The 13,184-nt window shown below is 39.6% G+C and overlaps 1 protein-coding gene across 6 annotated transcripts in view; it reads right to left on the reverse strand.

The window, feature by feature from the left end:
* Positions 1 to 9,211: 9,211 nt before the first annotated feature.
* The window catches only part of gria2b (glutamate receptor, ionotropic, AMPA 2b), a 126,716-nt gene continuing 122,743 nt past the window's right edge, over positions 9,212 to 13,184 (reverse strand). For 3 of the 6 annotated variants that reach the window (XM_041797306.1, XM_041797305.1, XM_041797309.1), the window contains exons 15-16: positions 11,824 to 11,958; positions 9,212 to 11,196 (exon numbers count right to left, since the gene is read on the reverse strand). In XM_041797306.1, coding sequence (XP_041653240.1) covers positions 11,032 to 11,196; positions 11,824 to 11,958 — 300 coding nt within the window. In that variant the 3' untranslated portion in view covers positions 9,212 to 11,031. Of the gene's footprint in view, positions 11,197 to 11,709; positions 11,959 to 13,184 lie in introns of those variants that run through there. The other 3 variants (XM_041797308.1, XM_041797307.1, XR_005992448.1) reach the window with 2 other exon arrangements.

Raw genomic sequence — 13,184 nt, forward strand, 5'->3', positions numbered from 1 at the left:
CATTTTACCCTTTGGGTCAATCTGACCCCAGGGATATTTGCCTCCAGAAAATTATTTACATAAAATTATTGACAAAGTTTTTGTGTCAGGCACTTTATTTATTTGTTGAATACATAAATAACCCCCTGATAATGAAACCTATCAATGAATTGACCTGTCCCCTAGTGCCACCAACAGGCCGAACTTTCATTTACAACATTAATGAGCACAAGAGTATGAACCGTATTGGTTTTGTGATGATATGACCTTTCCTGTAGTGCGACCATCAGGTCAAATTTTCAGTTTTAGAGCTAGTGTATCTTGAAAATCTTTCATCCAAATCTTTTCTAATTTGTGGTGCACATTAATGACTCTCACAGAATGAACCATATTGATTGATGTTGGTGACCCCCCCCACCCACCACCTTCCTCTCATAAACATATTTATTCACTTAGTTTTATCTCCTTTGTTGTAACATATTTGTGGTTAGTCACCATGAAGTCTCACTCATTCCTCCTCTTTTGTTATCCGGGCTTGCGACCAGCAGTGACAGAGTACAATATTTTCAATCCATGGTGTTATGAAGAGTTCTAATGATGACTTGATGTCTTTAACATGGCTGACTGCATATCTGGTAGGGTCTGGAACCATTTTCATAATATTAGTAGCGCCAAGTCTTCCCTGCTGTTAAAGTTCAGAAAAGGGACCATATTATCTTTCCATTTTTTCAAGGGATCGTGTCTGCTAGTGGTTGAGAGACAACAGGAGGGTCAACACTCTCATTCTCATCAGATGAGAATGCCTCAAAATCAGATATCCTGAAGAATAGATATCCTTTACTAATGTGTGATGACCAGGTAAAGTTTTTTCGGTCAGTGTTGTATATATACAAACACTGGCCTGATGTGCAGAGAGAGAGAAAGAAAAGAAAAAACGCTCAAAGTGCGACCCCCCCTCACTGGTAATGAGACCCTGTGTGCTATGTGTATAGGTAGGGCGGGCCTGAATGTACTTCTCTAATGAACCTTTAAGCTAGTACAATAAGCCAGTATTTAAGTCAGTATGATGTCCATTAAAACATTTAGTCACTTCCTGGACCTGCAGTCCAGTAACGATGGTAGCCAAACATGATTTTAATGATTCAGTAATGATGTAATTAACTTCATGGTGTGAAGAAAAATGAAGTCAAAGAACTGTAGTAGAGCATATGTGCTAATGGCAAGAGAAGAGGGGTTATCTTTATGGAGCAGAGGGGAGTCAACCATCTTTATGGAGACATGTGACCTTCATTACCAGCAGCAGGAGGCGGGTGGGCTTTATGAACCTCATCCCTCTCCTGCTTTAAAATCATAACTGATTTTTTCTTTTTTCTGCCCTGCTCCTTTGGCTTCATCTTGAGTGACCACAGTGGCCTGGTGCTGAGGGAAAGAGAAACTGCAAGCAGAATTATTATTAACTCAAATGGTTCCATTTTTCCTCTTCAATAGATTGCCTACTGAGTGACAGATCGACAATGGTGGGCAAAATTATATGGGAGAGTGCACAGAACACTAAAGAGAAGAATAGAAGGGCACTTCATGAATCATTATGATGGACTTGCCTGGCCATGCTTGCTCACTTCATTGGTCAGCCAGCAAGTTTAAGCACTTGATTGACAGAAGTCATTTTTTACAAGTCCAAGTAAAGTCTCAAGTCCTTGGTCATGAGTTCAAGTCAAGTCCCAAGTCTTCGAAGGTTGTAATGAGTGTTCTCTGATCTGCCTCTGACGTCCAGTCTGCTTAGACCACTGCATTGTTCTATCTAGGGGATTTAAATCCTGTACAGTATTATCACCAGGGTGGGGTATTGTCTGTGGCCGGCTCACCGTGGTGTGCGCATGTGTACACTTACATATGAACAGGGCTTGACATTCACTTTTTTCACAACAGCCACTGTGACTAATGGCTACTAGGCACTCAGTAGCTGGGTTTCCAGTACAGTTTTTTGCAAAATAAAAGCGATGTTTCTTAAATTTCAATTAAGTACAATTGCGCTTTGAATGCATTTCCATTGAAGGGAGTTTTGGGCATAGGCCTTGCAATTCTCATAAACTCTCATCTCGTGTGAATCCGCTGCAGGGAAGCTTGACGCTAAAAACCTGTTGCGTGTTGGTACGGTTTTGGTTACATCTTTGGCGGGTGCCTGGATGATTTTGAACAAAAGACGAAGGCAACGGATGATAGTTCAGAGGTAAAGTCCGTATGTATGGCAAAAGCCATGTATAAGGGTATTTTCCTTTTTTCTTTTTTTTTTTTTTTTATTTAACCCTTATTTAACCAGATAAAAACCCATTGAGATCAAGACCTCTTTCACAAGGGTGACCTGGCCAAGTCACGGGACGTGACATACGGTGTCACATGACCAGTCACACATAAGTATGATGTGAAGAAAAGTCTCGTCTCTTCTTCTGTCTACACGTACTGCACCATGTTGTCTAAGAGTGACTGGTCATGTGACACCGTACGTCACGTCCCGTGACTTGTAAATGCGTAAAAAGTGTTTCCATTACACTTTTGCGATATATTTCTATATCGAAACACCTGAAAAACCTCCTCATGAAAGCGTAAAAACTTTTTAGCGATATTTTATGGGTTTTTCGAAAGTCAGGTGTTTCCATTACCAGTTTTTATTGCGCTATATTGATTTTGCACATTTCCAAGTATAATGGAAACCCAGCTAGTGTTTCCACTAGCCACGGTTCTGTTGTTGGGAATGTATGTGCTATATATCATATGTACCTCTGCTTTAAGAAGAAACACATGCTCTCTTTTTTCCCTCATCAACATGATCAGTATCAGCTCTCCCTAATAAAGCTCCTCTCTGTGTACATATGAAACACTATAGGGACATGAGTTACACTTCACTGATAGAGACAGACACTGAGACATTGGAGATTAAATGTTCTTGTTATTTGTCAGATATATTTCTTTAATGGTGGTAATTATATACTAACACAAAAACACTGTTAATGAACTGTTTATTCTGAAATAAAATTAAAACTCAATGAGCATTTCTAATTCTCACTCAGACAGATCTTCAACAGAGTATGCTGATTATTTCTCCCTCCATTCTCCTTTAAAAACTTCTGTCATCATTTATGGTGTAAATTTCTGTATATGGGTAAAATCAAGCTAAGTTTCACTTTGTTCAGCCGAAATCTCCTGGACTCCTTAGTTACTAATTTATCTGTTACAGCCTCTTATCCATCTGTCTCTGTTTCTCACTGCCTCTATGAAACATATTTAGTTTCAATGTTCCTATCGTCTTTTATGTCCATTCATTATCAACAAGTGGCAATGCAGAGAATCCAACATTAATTTGTTCCACATAAACCTATGATATCAAGGGAATATTAACCAAATAGCATTTTGACATTGTGCACTCCCATGGCTCACACGGGTGACACAGAGACACACAGCTGGAGCACACACAAACAGCGCTGATGCTGATCCTCCGTGGTCAGAGAGGAGCTTTAATGCAGGAGAATAAAGTTTAGGTATTCTGAAAACTTTTGCCCTCAACAGACTGAAGCTTGAAGTCTGCACTACCAACATTTTAGTGTGCGTTTCAGAGAAGGTGTGTGCGTGAGCGTCCCGTTTATGTGTCATTGTTATATGCAGCATGAACAAAGATGTAGAAGAAAGGAGAGCAGCCGTTGGTGCTGTGTAATAGATGCACAAACCGTCAAACCGAAGGGAAAGAAAGGGAAAAAGAGTGACAAGGGGACAAGAGTTCATGATGGAAAAATTAAAAACCGAAGATTGTGCACGAGTCCTAAACCAATCAGAGTCAAGTCTCAAGTCTTTAGCCCACGAGTCCAAGTCACGTCAGAAGTCACTGATGTGTGTGACTAAAGTGCGACTCAAGTCCAAGTCGCAGACTCAAGTTCCCATCTCTGCCGTATGGTGACCTTGGTACAATAACTTTGGCAAGACCCTCAACTTTCAGTATAGCTTCATCTAGCTTCAGCCCAAAGGAGTTTAATTAGCCAGAGTAATGTAAATCACCCCCGGGTGTGTGAACCACTTACTGTAAAAGCATAGTCAGAGAGATGTCAATCAAGCGGATGTGCCTCGATTCAGGGGCTTTGAAATTGGAGACAACAGAGTAGCAAGGCTGTCCAGTTTTAAAATGTAGCCAACAAAGCTAACCTTATTTCCCAAGCTAGCAAAGGATCCATTCATCCATGGTCACTCAACATATCAAAGATTTACTGGCCACCAATTCAAACAAGCTAATCTAATCCAAAGCGAATCTAAAGCTACTAATACACTTTTAATGCAAGAAAGTGATTTCTACTCAACGGAATAGCAAGTACTACTACTGTTATAAATGTATTCAAACTTTTACTTCAAATTGCTATTAATATAATGGAAAAGGTTGTTTGAATTAACATGATCCTAAATGCCTGCCTGGGGGTCTAGAAGTAGGGGGTCCATTAGGAATGAATGGGGACAGAGGAAGTTAGAACTTTACAGTTCTAAATGGACCTGCACACCGGTATTTTGATAAGAAAATTGCTACATACATTGAGTTTGAGCCCTGCATTTTACAAAAAAGTCATTTTTCCCCCCAGTTTAACCAATTTACCTGGCATGGAGGCAATCAATGTCATAAATTACTCAGTCCTGCAGACCTTTTCAGGTCTAGTGTTGTCTAGCCAGGCCAGCCCCGCCCCTTTAACATATCAACAATTGTCATTTTGTCCCAAACATGCTTTTCATTGACATGGTGATATACTATCAACCGATTAAACCTTGTGGGATAGATGACCAAGTAATAATGTCTGTTCAACAAACAGCTCTTTTATGTAAGCCACAGTATGGATCCAGTATGAGTATCAGTTTCTATTCTGTCATGCCTGTAATTTAAACCACATTTAAAAAGTCAAAGCGGTGTACCAAATGAAGGGCTGTTCAGGGGCCAGACAACCAGCTCTTCTGAGCTTAACAAAATGATCTGTATCTCTTAAAGGGATATTTCAGGATTTTTGAAGTTGGGTCGTATGAGGTGCTTGGCTATAGTAGTGGCATTAGCCTCCAGTGATTTCCGTCTAATTTGATCCTGTTGTTATAACGAGCTCAGAGAGTGCTGGCACATAGTGGCTGTAGATGGGAACATTTTGTCCACGTAAATTAACAAGTTTTACAAAAAAATGGGCCAAGAAAATATGTTGGCTCGCCTGTGCGCTGTGTTGAATACGCACACAACACTTCATTTCTCTCAAAAAAACCCTCAGTGTTACAAAGCCATTTCTAAGGTTTTGGGACTCCATCTAACCATGATGAGAGCCATTATTATTTATTTTATTAAGCATTTATTTGGCATGGACACACAGTAGCATTTATGCTGTGACATTAAGGGTGCTTTCACATTAGGCCCAGTTGTTTCGAACCGCACCGCGGTGCGATTCCTCCCCCTCCCCCTTCCCCCGCTGGCTTGCTTTCATACTAGCAACATCGATATGTGCCCAGGCCCACTTGCATATTAACTCAATTTGAAACAGCAGGTGGCGGTATGCACGTAGCTGGTTTACAACCCCGCCAAGGAGGAGAGAGAAGAAGGAGCTTCCATGGCAACCAGTCGGGTCATGACCTGAGCGAAGATTGTTATTGTTTTGACCCGGCAAAAAGTCCATCCTGCAGCCATGGATGATTTTAAAATCACTTTTAAAGATGCCAGCAACGTGGCTCTTCATATCTGCATATCTACGTGCAGCTCCGAGGATTAAATGGGCTCATGCTGCACAGATTCAGCGGTTATTGAGGTGACAGGAGACTTTTCTTGCCTTTGCACCTCCTCTCACTTGACTCCAACTTGTGTTCATCTGTAAGGTGAGTCACAACAGACCATTTATTGACTGGATTCTGATGATTTCAGCCTTTTATTGAGGAAAAATGTAAACAAACTGCCGCACTGTGGACAGAAGTTTGGCTTTTACGATGATGTCATAAAGCTGATACATCGCTCTGTCCTGTATCTGGGCACGGTTGTATTCACATCTCATCCGAACCGAGCCAGAGTCCACTTGAATTGCACCTGAGACCACCTCCCCAAGTGGGCCACGGCCGGTGTACGGGCGCGGTTCGTTTGCATTCACACTACCAAAACGAACTGGACTTTGGGCTCAAACGCACTCGGATCTGGGACCGGGCCCCTAATGTGAAAGCACCCTTAATCATGCACAGGTCGCAGATGCTGTAAATGTTTATAGAAAAGTTCTAATTTTCAACACCTGTCCATGGGAGGCTTTTAGGGATTAAAGTTAGAAATAAGGAAAAACAAACAAACAAACAAAAAAACAGAAAATAACAGAGATACCTGAAACACAGTTCATTAGCAAATACATCAGAGATAAAATATCCAAGACAGAAAAAATACAGGTCCAATAAAAAAGAGCTGTATTGGAGATGGTTCCTTCAGATAAACAGGTATCCACAACTGGAGAAAACTGCAGAACCTTCCAAGGAATGGACGACCTACCAAAATTACTCCAAGAGCAATGACTAATCCAGGAGGTCAAAAAAGAACTCAGAATAGCTTTTGAAGTCCTGCAGATCTCATTTGACTCTGTTAAAGTGATCATGATTCAACAACAAGAAAGAAACTGGGCAAAAATGGCATCCATGGGACAGTTCCAAGCTGAAAAACCACTGCTGACCAAAAGAACACAAAGGCCTGTCTCACATTTGACAAAAACAGATGATCACCAAGACTTTTGGGAAAATATTCTGCTTTTGGATGGTGTGCATCCTGTTAAATCATGAGTAAAACTACCACAGCATTTTATCAGAAGAACATCATACCACCAGTCAAACATGGTGGTTTAAGTGTGATGGTCTGCTTTGTTGGACGACTTGCAATTGTTAATAGAACCATGAATTCTGCTCTCTGCCAGAAAATCCTGAAGGAGAATGTATGGTCTAGTTTGTGACCTCAATCTTAAGTGCACTTGGGTTATGCAGCAGGACAATGATTAAAACACACTACAAAGTCCACCTTTGAATGACTCAGAAAAGTCAAAATGAAGGTTTTTGAGTGGTCCAGTCAAATAAAGTTGAGATGCTGTGGCATGACCTTCAACAAGCTGTTCATGCCAGAAGACCCTTGCTGAATTAAAACATTTTTGTAAAGAAGAGTGGGCTAAAATTCCTCCAGGGCAATGTGAAAGACTCATTGTCAGTTATCACAAATGTTTGCAGTGGTTGTAACCAAGGCTAGCATAACCAGCTATGAGGTTTAGGGAGCAATTACTTTGTCACACAGGGCCAGGTAAGTTAGGATGGCTTTTTATGTCTAAATAAATGAAATCTTCATTTAAAAAATGCATTTTATCTTTACACAGGGTATCTTTATCAAATATCAAGATTTGTTTTCTGATCTGAAATGCAGGTGCAAGAAAAAGTATGTGAACCCTTTGGGAATCCTTGGATTTCTGCATAAATTGGTCATAAAATATGTTCTGATCTTCATCTAAGTCACAACAATAGACAAACACAGAAAAAAATATATGTTTTTATGTTTATATTGAACAAAACATGTTGTGACTCACAGTGCAGGGTGAAAAAAGTATGTGAACCGCTAGGCTAATGACTGGTTGACCCTCCTTTGACAGCAATAACCTCCTTGGGTTGCAGATCAGATCTGCACAACGGTCAGGAGGAATTTTGGACCATTCCTCTTTACGAAACTGTTTCAGTTCAGCAATATTATTATCTGGTGTGAATCACTCTCTTGAGGTCATGCCACAGCATCTCAATTGGGTTGAGGTCAGGACTCTGACTGGGCCACTCCAGAAGGCATATTTTCGCTTGTTGAAACCATTCTGTTGTTGATTTACTTCTATGCTTTGGGTCATTGTCCTGTTGCATCACCCATTCTCTGTTGAGCTTCAGTTGTTGGACAGATGGTCCTAAGTTTTCCTGCAACATGTCTTGATAAACTTGGGAATTCATTTTTCTGTCAATGAGATCAATCCGTCCAGGCCCTGAGGCAGCAAAGCAGCCCCAAACCATGATGCCCACTCCACCATATTTCACATTTGGGATGAGGTTTTGATGTTGGTGTGCGGTGCCTTTTTTTTCTCCACACGTAGCATTGTGTGTTCCTTTTAAACAACTCAATTTTGGTTTCATCTGTCCACAGAATATTTTTCCAGTAGTGCTGTGGAACATCCAGGTGCTCTTTTGCAAACTTCAAACGTGCAGCAATGTTTTTGTTGGACAGCAGTGTCTTCCTCCGTGGTGTCCTCCCATGAACTCCATTCTTGTTTAATGTTTTACTTATTGTAGATTTGTCAACACAAATGTTGGCATGTGCCAGAGATTTCTATAAGTCTTTAGCTGACACTCTAGGATTCTTCTTCACCTCATTGAGCGTTCTGTGCTGTGCTCTCGCGCAGTCATCTTTATGGGACAACCAAGTCTAGGGAGAGTAGCAACAGTGCTGAACTTTCTCTGTTTGTAGACAGTCTGTGTTACTGTGGACACATAAACATCAAGGCTAAAAGCCTTTCCAGCTTGATGAAAGTCAACAATTCTTGATTGTAGGTCTTCTGAGAGCTCTTTTGTGCCAGGCATGGTTCACATCAGGCAATGCTTCTTGAGAACAGCAAATTCAAAACTGGTGTATGTTTTTTATAGGGCAGGGCAGCTTTCACTAACACATCCAATCTCATCTTAATGATTGGACTCAAGGTTGGCTGACTTCTGGCTCCAATCAGCTCTTGGAGAAGTCATTAGCCTAGGGGTTCACATACTTTTTCCACCCTGCACTGTGAATGTTTACATGGTTTGTTCAATAAAAACATGAAAACATTTATTTTTTTTGTGTGATATTAGTTTAAGCAGACTGTGTTTGTATATTGTTGTGACTTAGATGAAGATCAGAACATATTTTATGACCAATTTATGCAGAAATCCAAGAAATCCCAAAGGGTTCACATACTTTATCTTGCAACTGTATGACGAAAATATGCAAAAAAAAAAAAAAAAGAAAAGAAAAGAAAAGAAGTCAGAAAGGGGACAAATACGTTTTACTGCACTGTATTTAAGGTAAAAAAAAAAAAAAAAAGCATCACAGACTGCATAACTTCACAAAATATTATTAAATATTGAAGCAAAGTTTCAAGAAAGTAACCATGTATCAACATAAATCCTCTCAACAAAAAAATCACACACTGAGAGGCAGAAAGAGATCAGCCACTTTTATTAATAAAGAGTCCCAAAAATTAAACAAGTTAGCACACATTCCATATACAAAATGTCAGTGAGAATAGCCTGAATATGCAATGATACTGATAAGCAACTACAGTATGTTTCTATTTTGGAGTACAAAAACAACAGTGATAATAATCGTACAATTGACCTCCCTTTGTGTTGATGTTCAAGGACTCTTCATTTGTCAATTGCAGTACGTAAAGTTAACGGTGTCTGTCTGCATCAGTTTGTAAGTGGCTGATGATAGACTGCAGAAGTCAAATAATTACCAGATTCAGAACCTAATGAAACCAGCAGAGTATGATTCAAAGAAAGGGGCTATAATTTTTGTATTTTCAACTTTTTATATAAAATATATGTATATATGTATATATTGTATATTTGTCTAACATTGTATTTCCGATTCAAACAGTAAACCTCACAAGTTCAACATTAAAATGAAAACGCATGTTTGGCGGTAATGAAATCAACAAATGTATTTGCGGCAACAACATGCAACTGGTGCTACTTTATTGTCAGATCAATGCAAAATACATGGAGACAGGAAAAACAAAGCGAGAAAGGCTATTGTATTAGCACTGTCATTGCCACCAACTGTACATCTAGTTACAAAAGTTACAGAATGTATCATTTACATTCACTGAGATGACAGTGATTGATTATATTAAGACTATATTTATATCTACTGGCACTAGGATTTGGCACTCTTACTTATTTGGCATTTGGAACCACCACGTAAACCATGTAGATGTTGATGCCTTTTCGATGTCACTCCAAAATATGATGCAATATACCGTACCATACAATTTTTTGTTTTCTGTTTTGCATTCCTGGCATGTAAACAGATTTATTTTATCTTGAAAAGTAGAACAAACCCTGGTCCTTGTCAGAAAAAATACAAACAGAAGCACTGAAAGCAAACAAAGAGACAAAAGAAGAAAGCAAAATAATTGCTGCACCAACGATAACAAGAGAAACGTAGAAGGATTGAGTCCAAATGTCAAGCATTGACATATATTTCATATCAACACCAAATGTTAAAGAATAAAATATACAGGAAAGTTTAGAATAGGAATTAATTACATGATTTCAATATCTCACCCCATATGCAATGTATTTGGCTTTAAAAATATGGAACTAGAAGCTGTTTAGTATTTTTTATTTCTTTATCACACATTAAGATGTTTATATTCAACCAGTATGTAAGCAAGTTTATTTAAAAGCTATTTTGTGAAAATACATAAAAATATTTTTTTCAATAAACTTTTTTCATTGATTTTCTTAGAAAAAAAGGGACCATTTCACATCTTAATGCAGATGATATCAAGTGTGCTTGAAAATCTGTTTGGCGGTGGTGGCTACAGAAACAGTGTGTTTGACGACATCTTCCTGCTCACTCTTCACTTACACACTCGCACACAGACAGTTAAGATGACAGAAACTCCCAGAAGCAGCCGTTGCTGTCAATCAAGCCCTCGTTTCGGTCCTAGTCCAGTCCAGTCCAGACAGATAGATAGGAAAAGCATGGTGTCATCAGTATAGAAAAAAGCCTCCCTTTTGTTCCGAGATGTAATTCCACCCAGAGAGGGGGAGGCATTTGCAATACGGTGAGAAACAGAGACAGCAACAATATATGAGTCTTTGTGAGAGACAAAATAAAGCCTCTGTCTCCAACCTTTCCCTTTTCAGCAGACAGACAGAAAAAAGCGCCGGAACAGAGAGAGGGAGGGTAGGACACATGAAAAAATTCGCTCTATTGAAACCATTGTAAGGCACTCAGAAATTTCTCATCAATCAGGACAGATCTGTCAGGCTGACGTTCAGTCCCATGTCAGGTCTTGGGTACGGGACAGCGTGGACGGCTTTAGGAAACTCTGGAGTCATCACCCGACCATTCTCCCCAGTACTCCCAGTGACGGAAAGTCTCGCTTTATTCCTCATGGCGTCCCCAAAGGTCATCTAAAACCACGCGCAGAGTGCACACGCATGTACACATTCATCACATGCACACAAGGATCCACACACAAAGAAGCTTCATGTTAGGCCAGAATATTTGCACACGTATAAGCTTAAGAGATAGAAATGTTCAAAACATGAGAATGTAGATGAGAACTCAATATGATGTCCATGAGTAACACAATGCAAGAGTCAAATGATCATGTAAAGGCTTATGCATGGTCATTGCAAGCATTATTGTTGAAATGTGTTACTAGGACAGAGGTAAGCATGGCCATCAACAGTCATACATGAAAATGGTTTAAAAGAGTAAGGAAACTTAAATGGACAAACACAACTTTAAGTTTTAAAAAAAGGGGGGGGGGGGGGTATCTCTCTCTCTCATTAAATCATAAATCACCAGTACATACTTTACATCCTTTGGCCAACCTCTTCATTCACTAACACTGAAGGATGGAACGGATGGAGCCAAAAAGCGTGCATTTGGGGGGAATTTATGAAAACCTCGTTCCCTACCCCCTAAATTTTTACACTTTCGATCCCATATACGTTGTAACCTTCCTTATAAGTTGCAAAATTCTGTGAATTCTGCGAGGAAGTTGGGTTAATATTCTGTGCATTCTTTGCCACCTTCATTCGTTTCGCCTCGGCTCGGGACTTGTAACAGAACTCAATCAAGGCCACCAGCATGGCCAAGCCGAGTCCTCCGACCAGAATGTAGAAGACCCCAGCCACGTTGCTCAGGCTGAGGGCACTCGTCTTCTCCTGCAAAACGCACACGAGATGGGGGTCAGCAGCAGGGCAATAGTGAAGTCTCAAAAACTGTTAAAATGTACATGAATAAAACAAAATCACAACCACAACGAAAACTTAAATGCACAAAAATTGCACCACTATATATTTGTTATTTTTATGTTTCTTTAACAGCCAATAAAATCTAAAAAGCACAAAAAATAAAAGATGTGACATAAGTGCTTTTTCATTTGGGGTAAATTGAAAGCAATGTTGTGGGTAAGGTTAGTACTGTAATCAAAAATGGAATGCAGCAGCAATTTGTATGCAGTGCATGTACGTTATGTGTTGTGAATCTACACCAGAATTTGTACTATACAAGGACCATTTACATGGGTTGCCCATTGCAAAGGGCAAAGCTGTTACAGACGTGCTCAAAGACCTTTACTTATAGACAGAGACAGAAAGAAAGACAGCTCAGTAATAAACCAATCAGGGTCTGACACATACAGTACAGTGAGGGTCCTTAAGCATATAAAAAACCCATGTATTCATTTACAGTGATGGATACATAGGGTTCTAACCTTTCCAAAGTGGTGCAAATTATATGGGTGTGGAAAACATGACAGCTATAGACAACACAAGTACAGTTACATTTTTAAAGGTAGCTTTTAAATGAAAAGACTAGGAGTGCAATGGATCAAAGCTGATATAAGTAATGTATGGGTCACCTTGATAGTTGGGATTGGGAACTGATGGAAAATCTATAATGGTGTAGTATACTTTCACTGCCAAAAATTCCATTACAATGTTTTGGATTAGAGAAAGCTGACTTTTAGTCATGGAACTCTGTGGACAAATATTAAGACGGCCTAGTGTTCTTATTTTATAAAGGTGACTATCAAACCCTTTTACACCTTTAAGTTCACTGTGGGCTATGTGACAAACTTTAGGGATCAAGGTCCAGAGGAGGGTTTGACCCTGTATAAACCAGCCCCAAACAGTCTTTCTCAGCCCATTCACCTTCCTATTGTTTCTTTACAAATGCAAATAGAGCTCATTGGGGAGGTTCCAGAAGTAAAGTTCCAATTTTTTTTTCACTTAGTGAATTTGATTATCGGCCATATTGTCAGAAATGTCCAAGCTAGATTTACCACAAGCTACCTGAGTGGGAAACAATGGTTTATTCTCCTGCAGAAGACAAAAGTTTGTAAGACATCATCCTGTTTTTAAGAAAAACATAGTTGATCTGTGATCTC

Source organism: Cheilinus undulatus, linkage group 10 (assembly GCF_018320785.1).
Source record: "Cheilinus undulatus linkage group 10, ASM1832078v1, whole genome shotgun sequence".
Classification (NCBI taxonomy): Eukaryota; Metazoa; Chordata; class Actinopteri; order Labriformes; family Labridae; genus Cheilinus; species Cheilinus undulatus.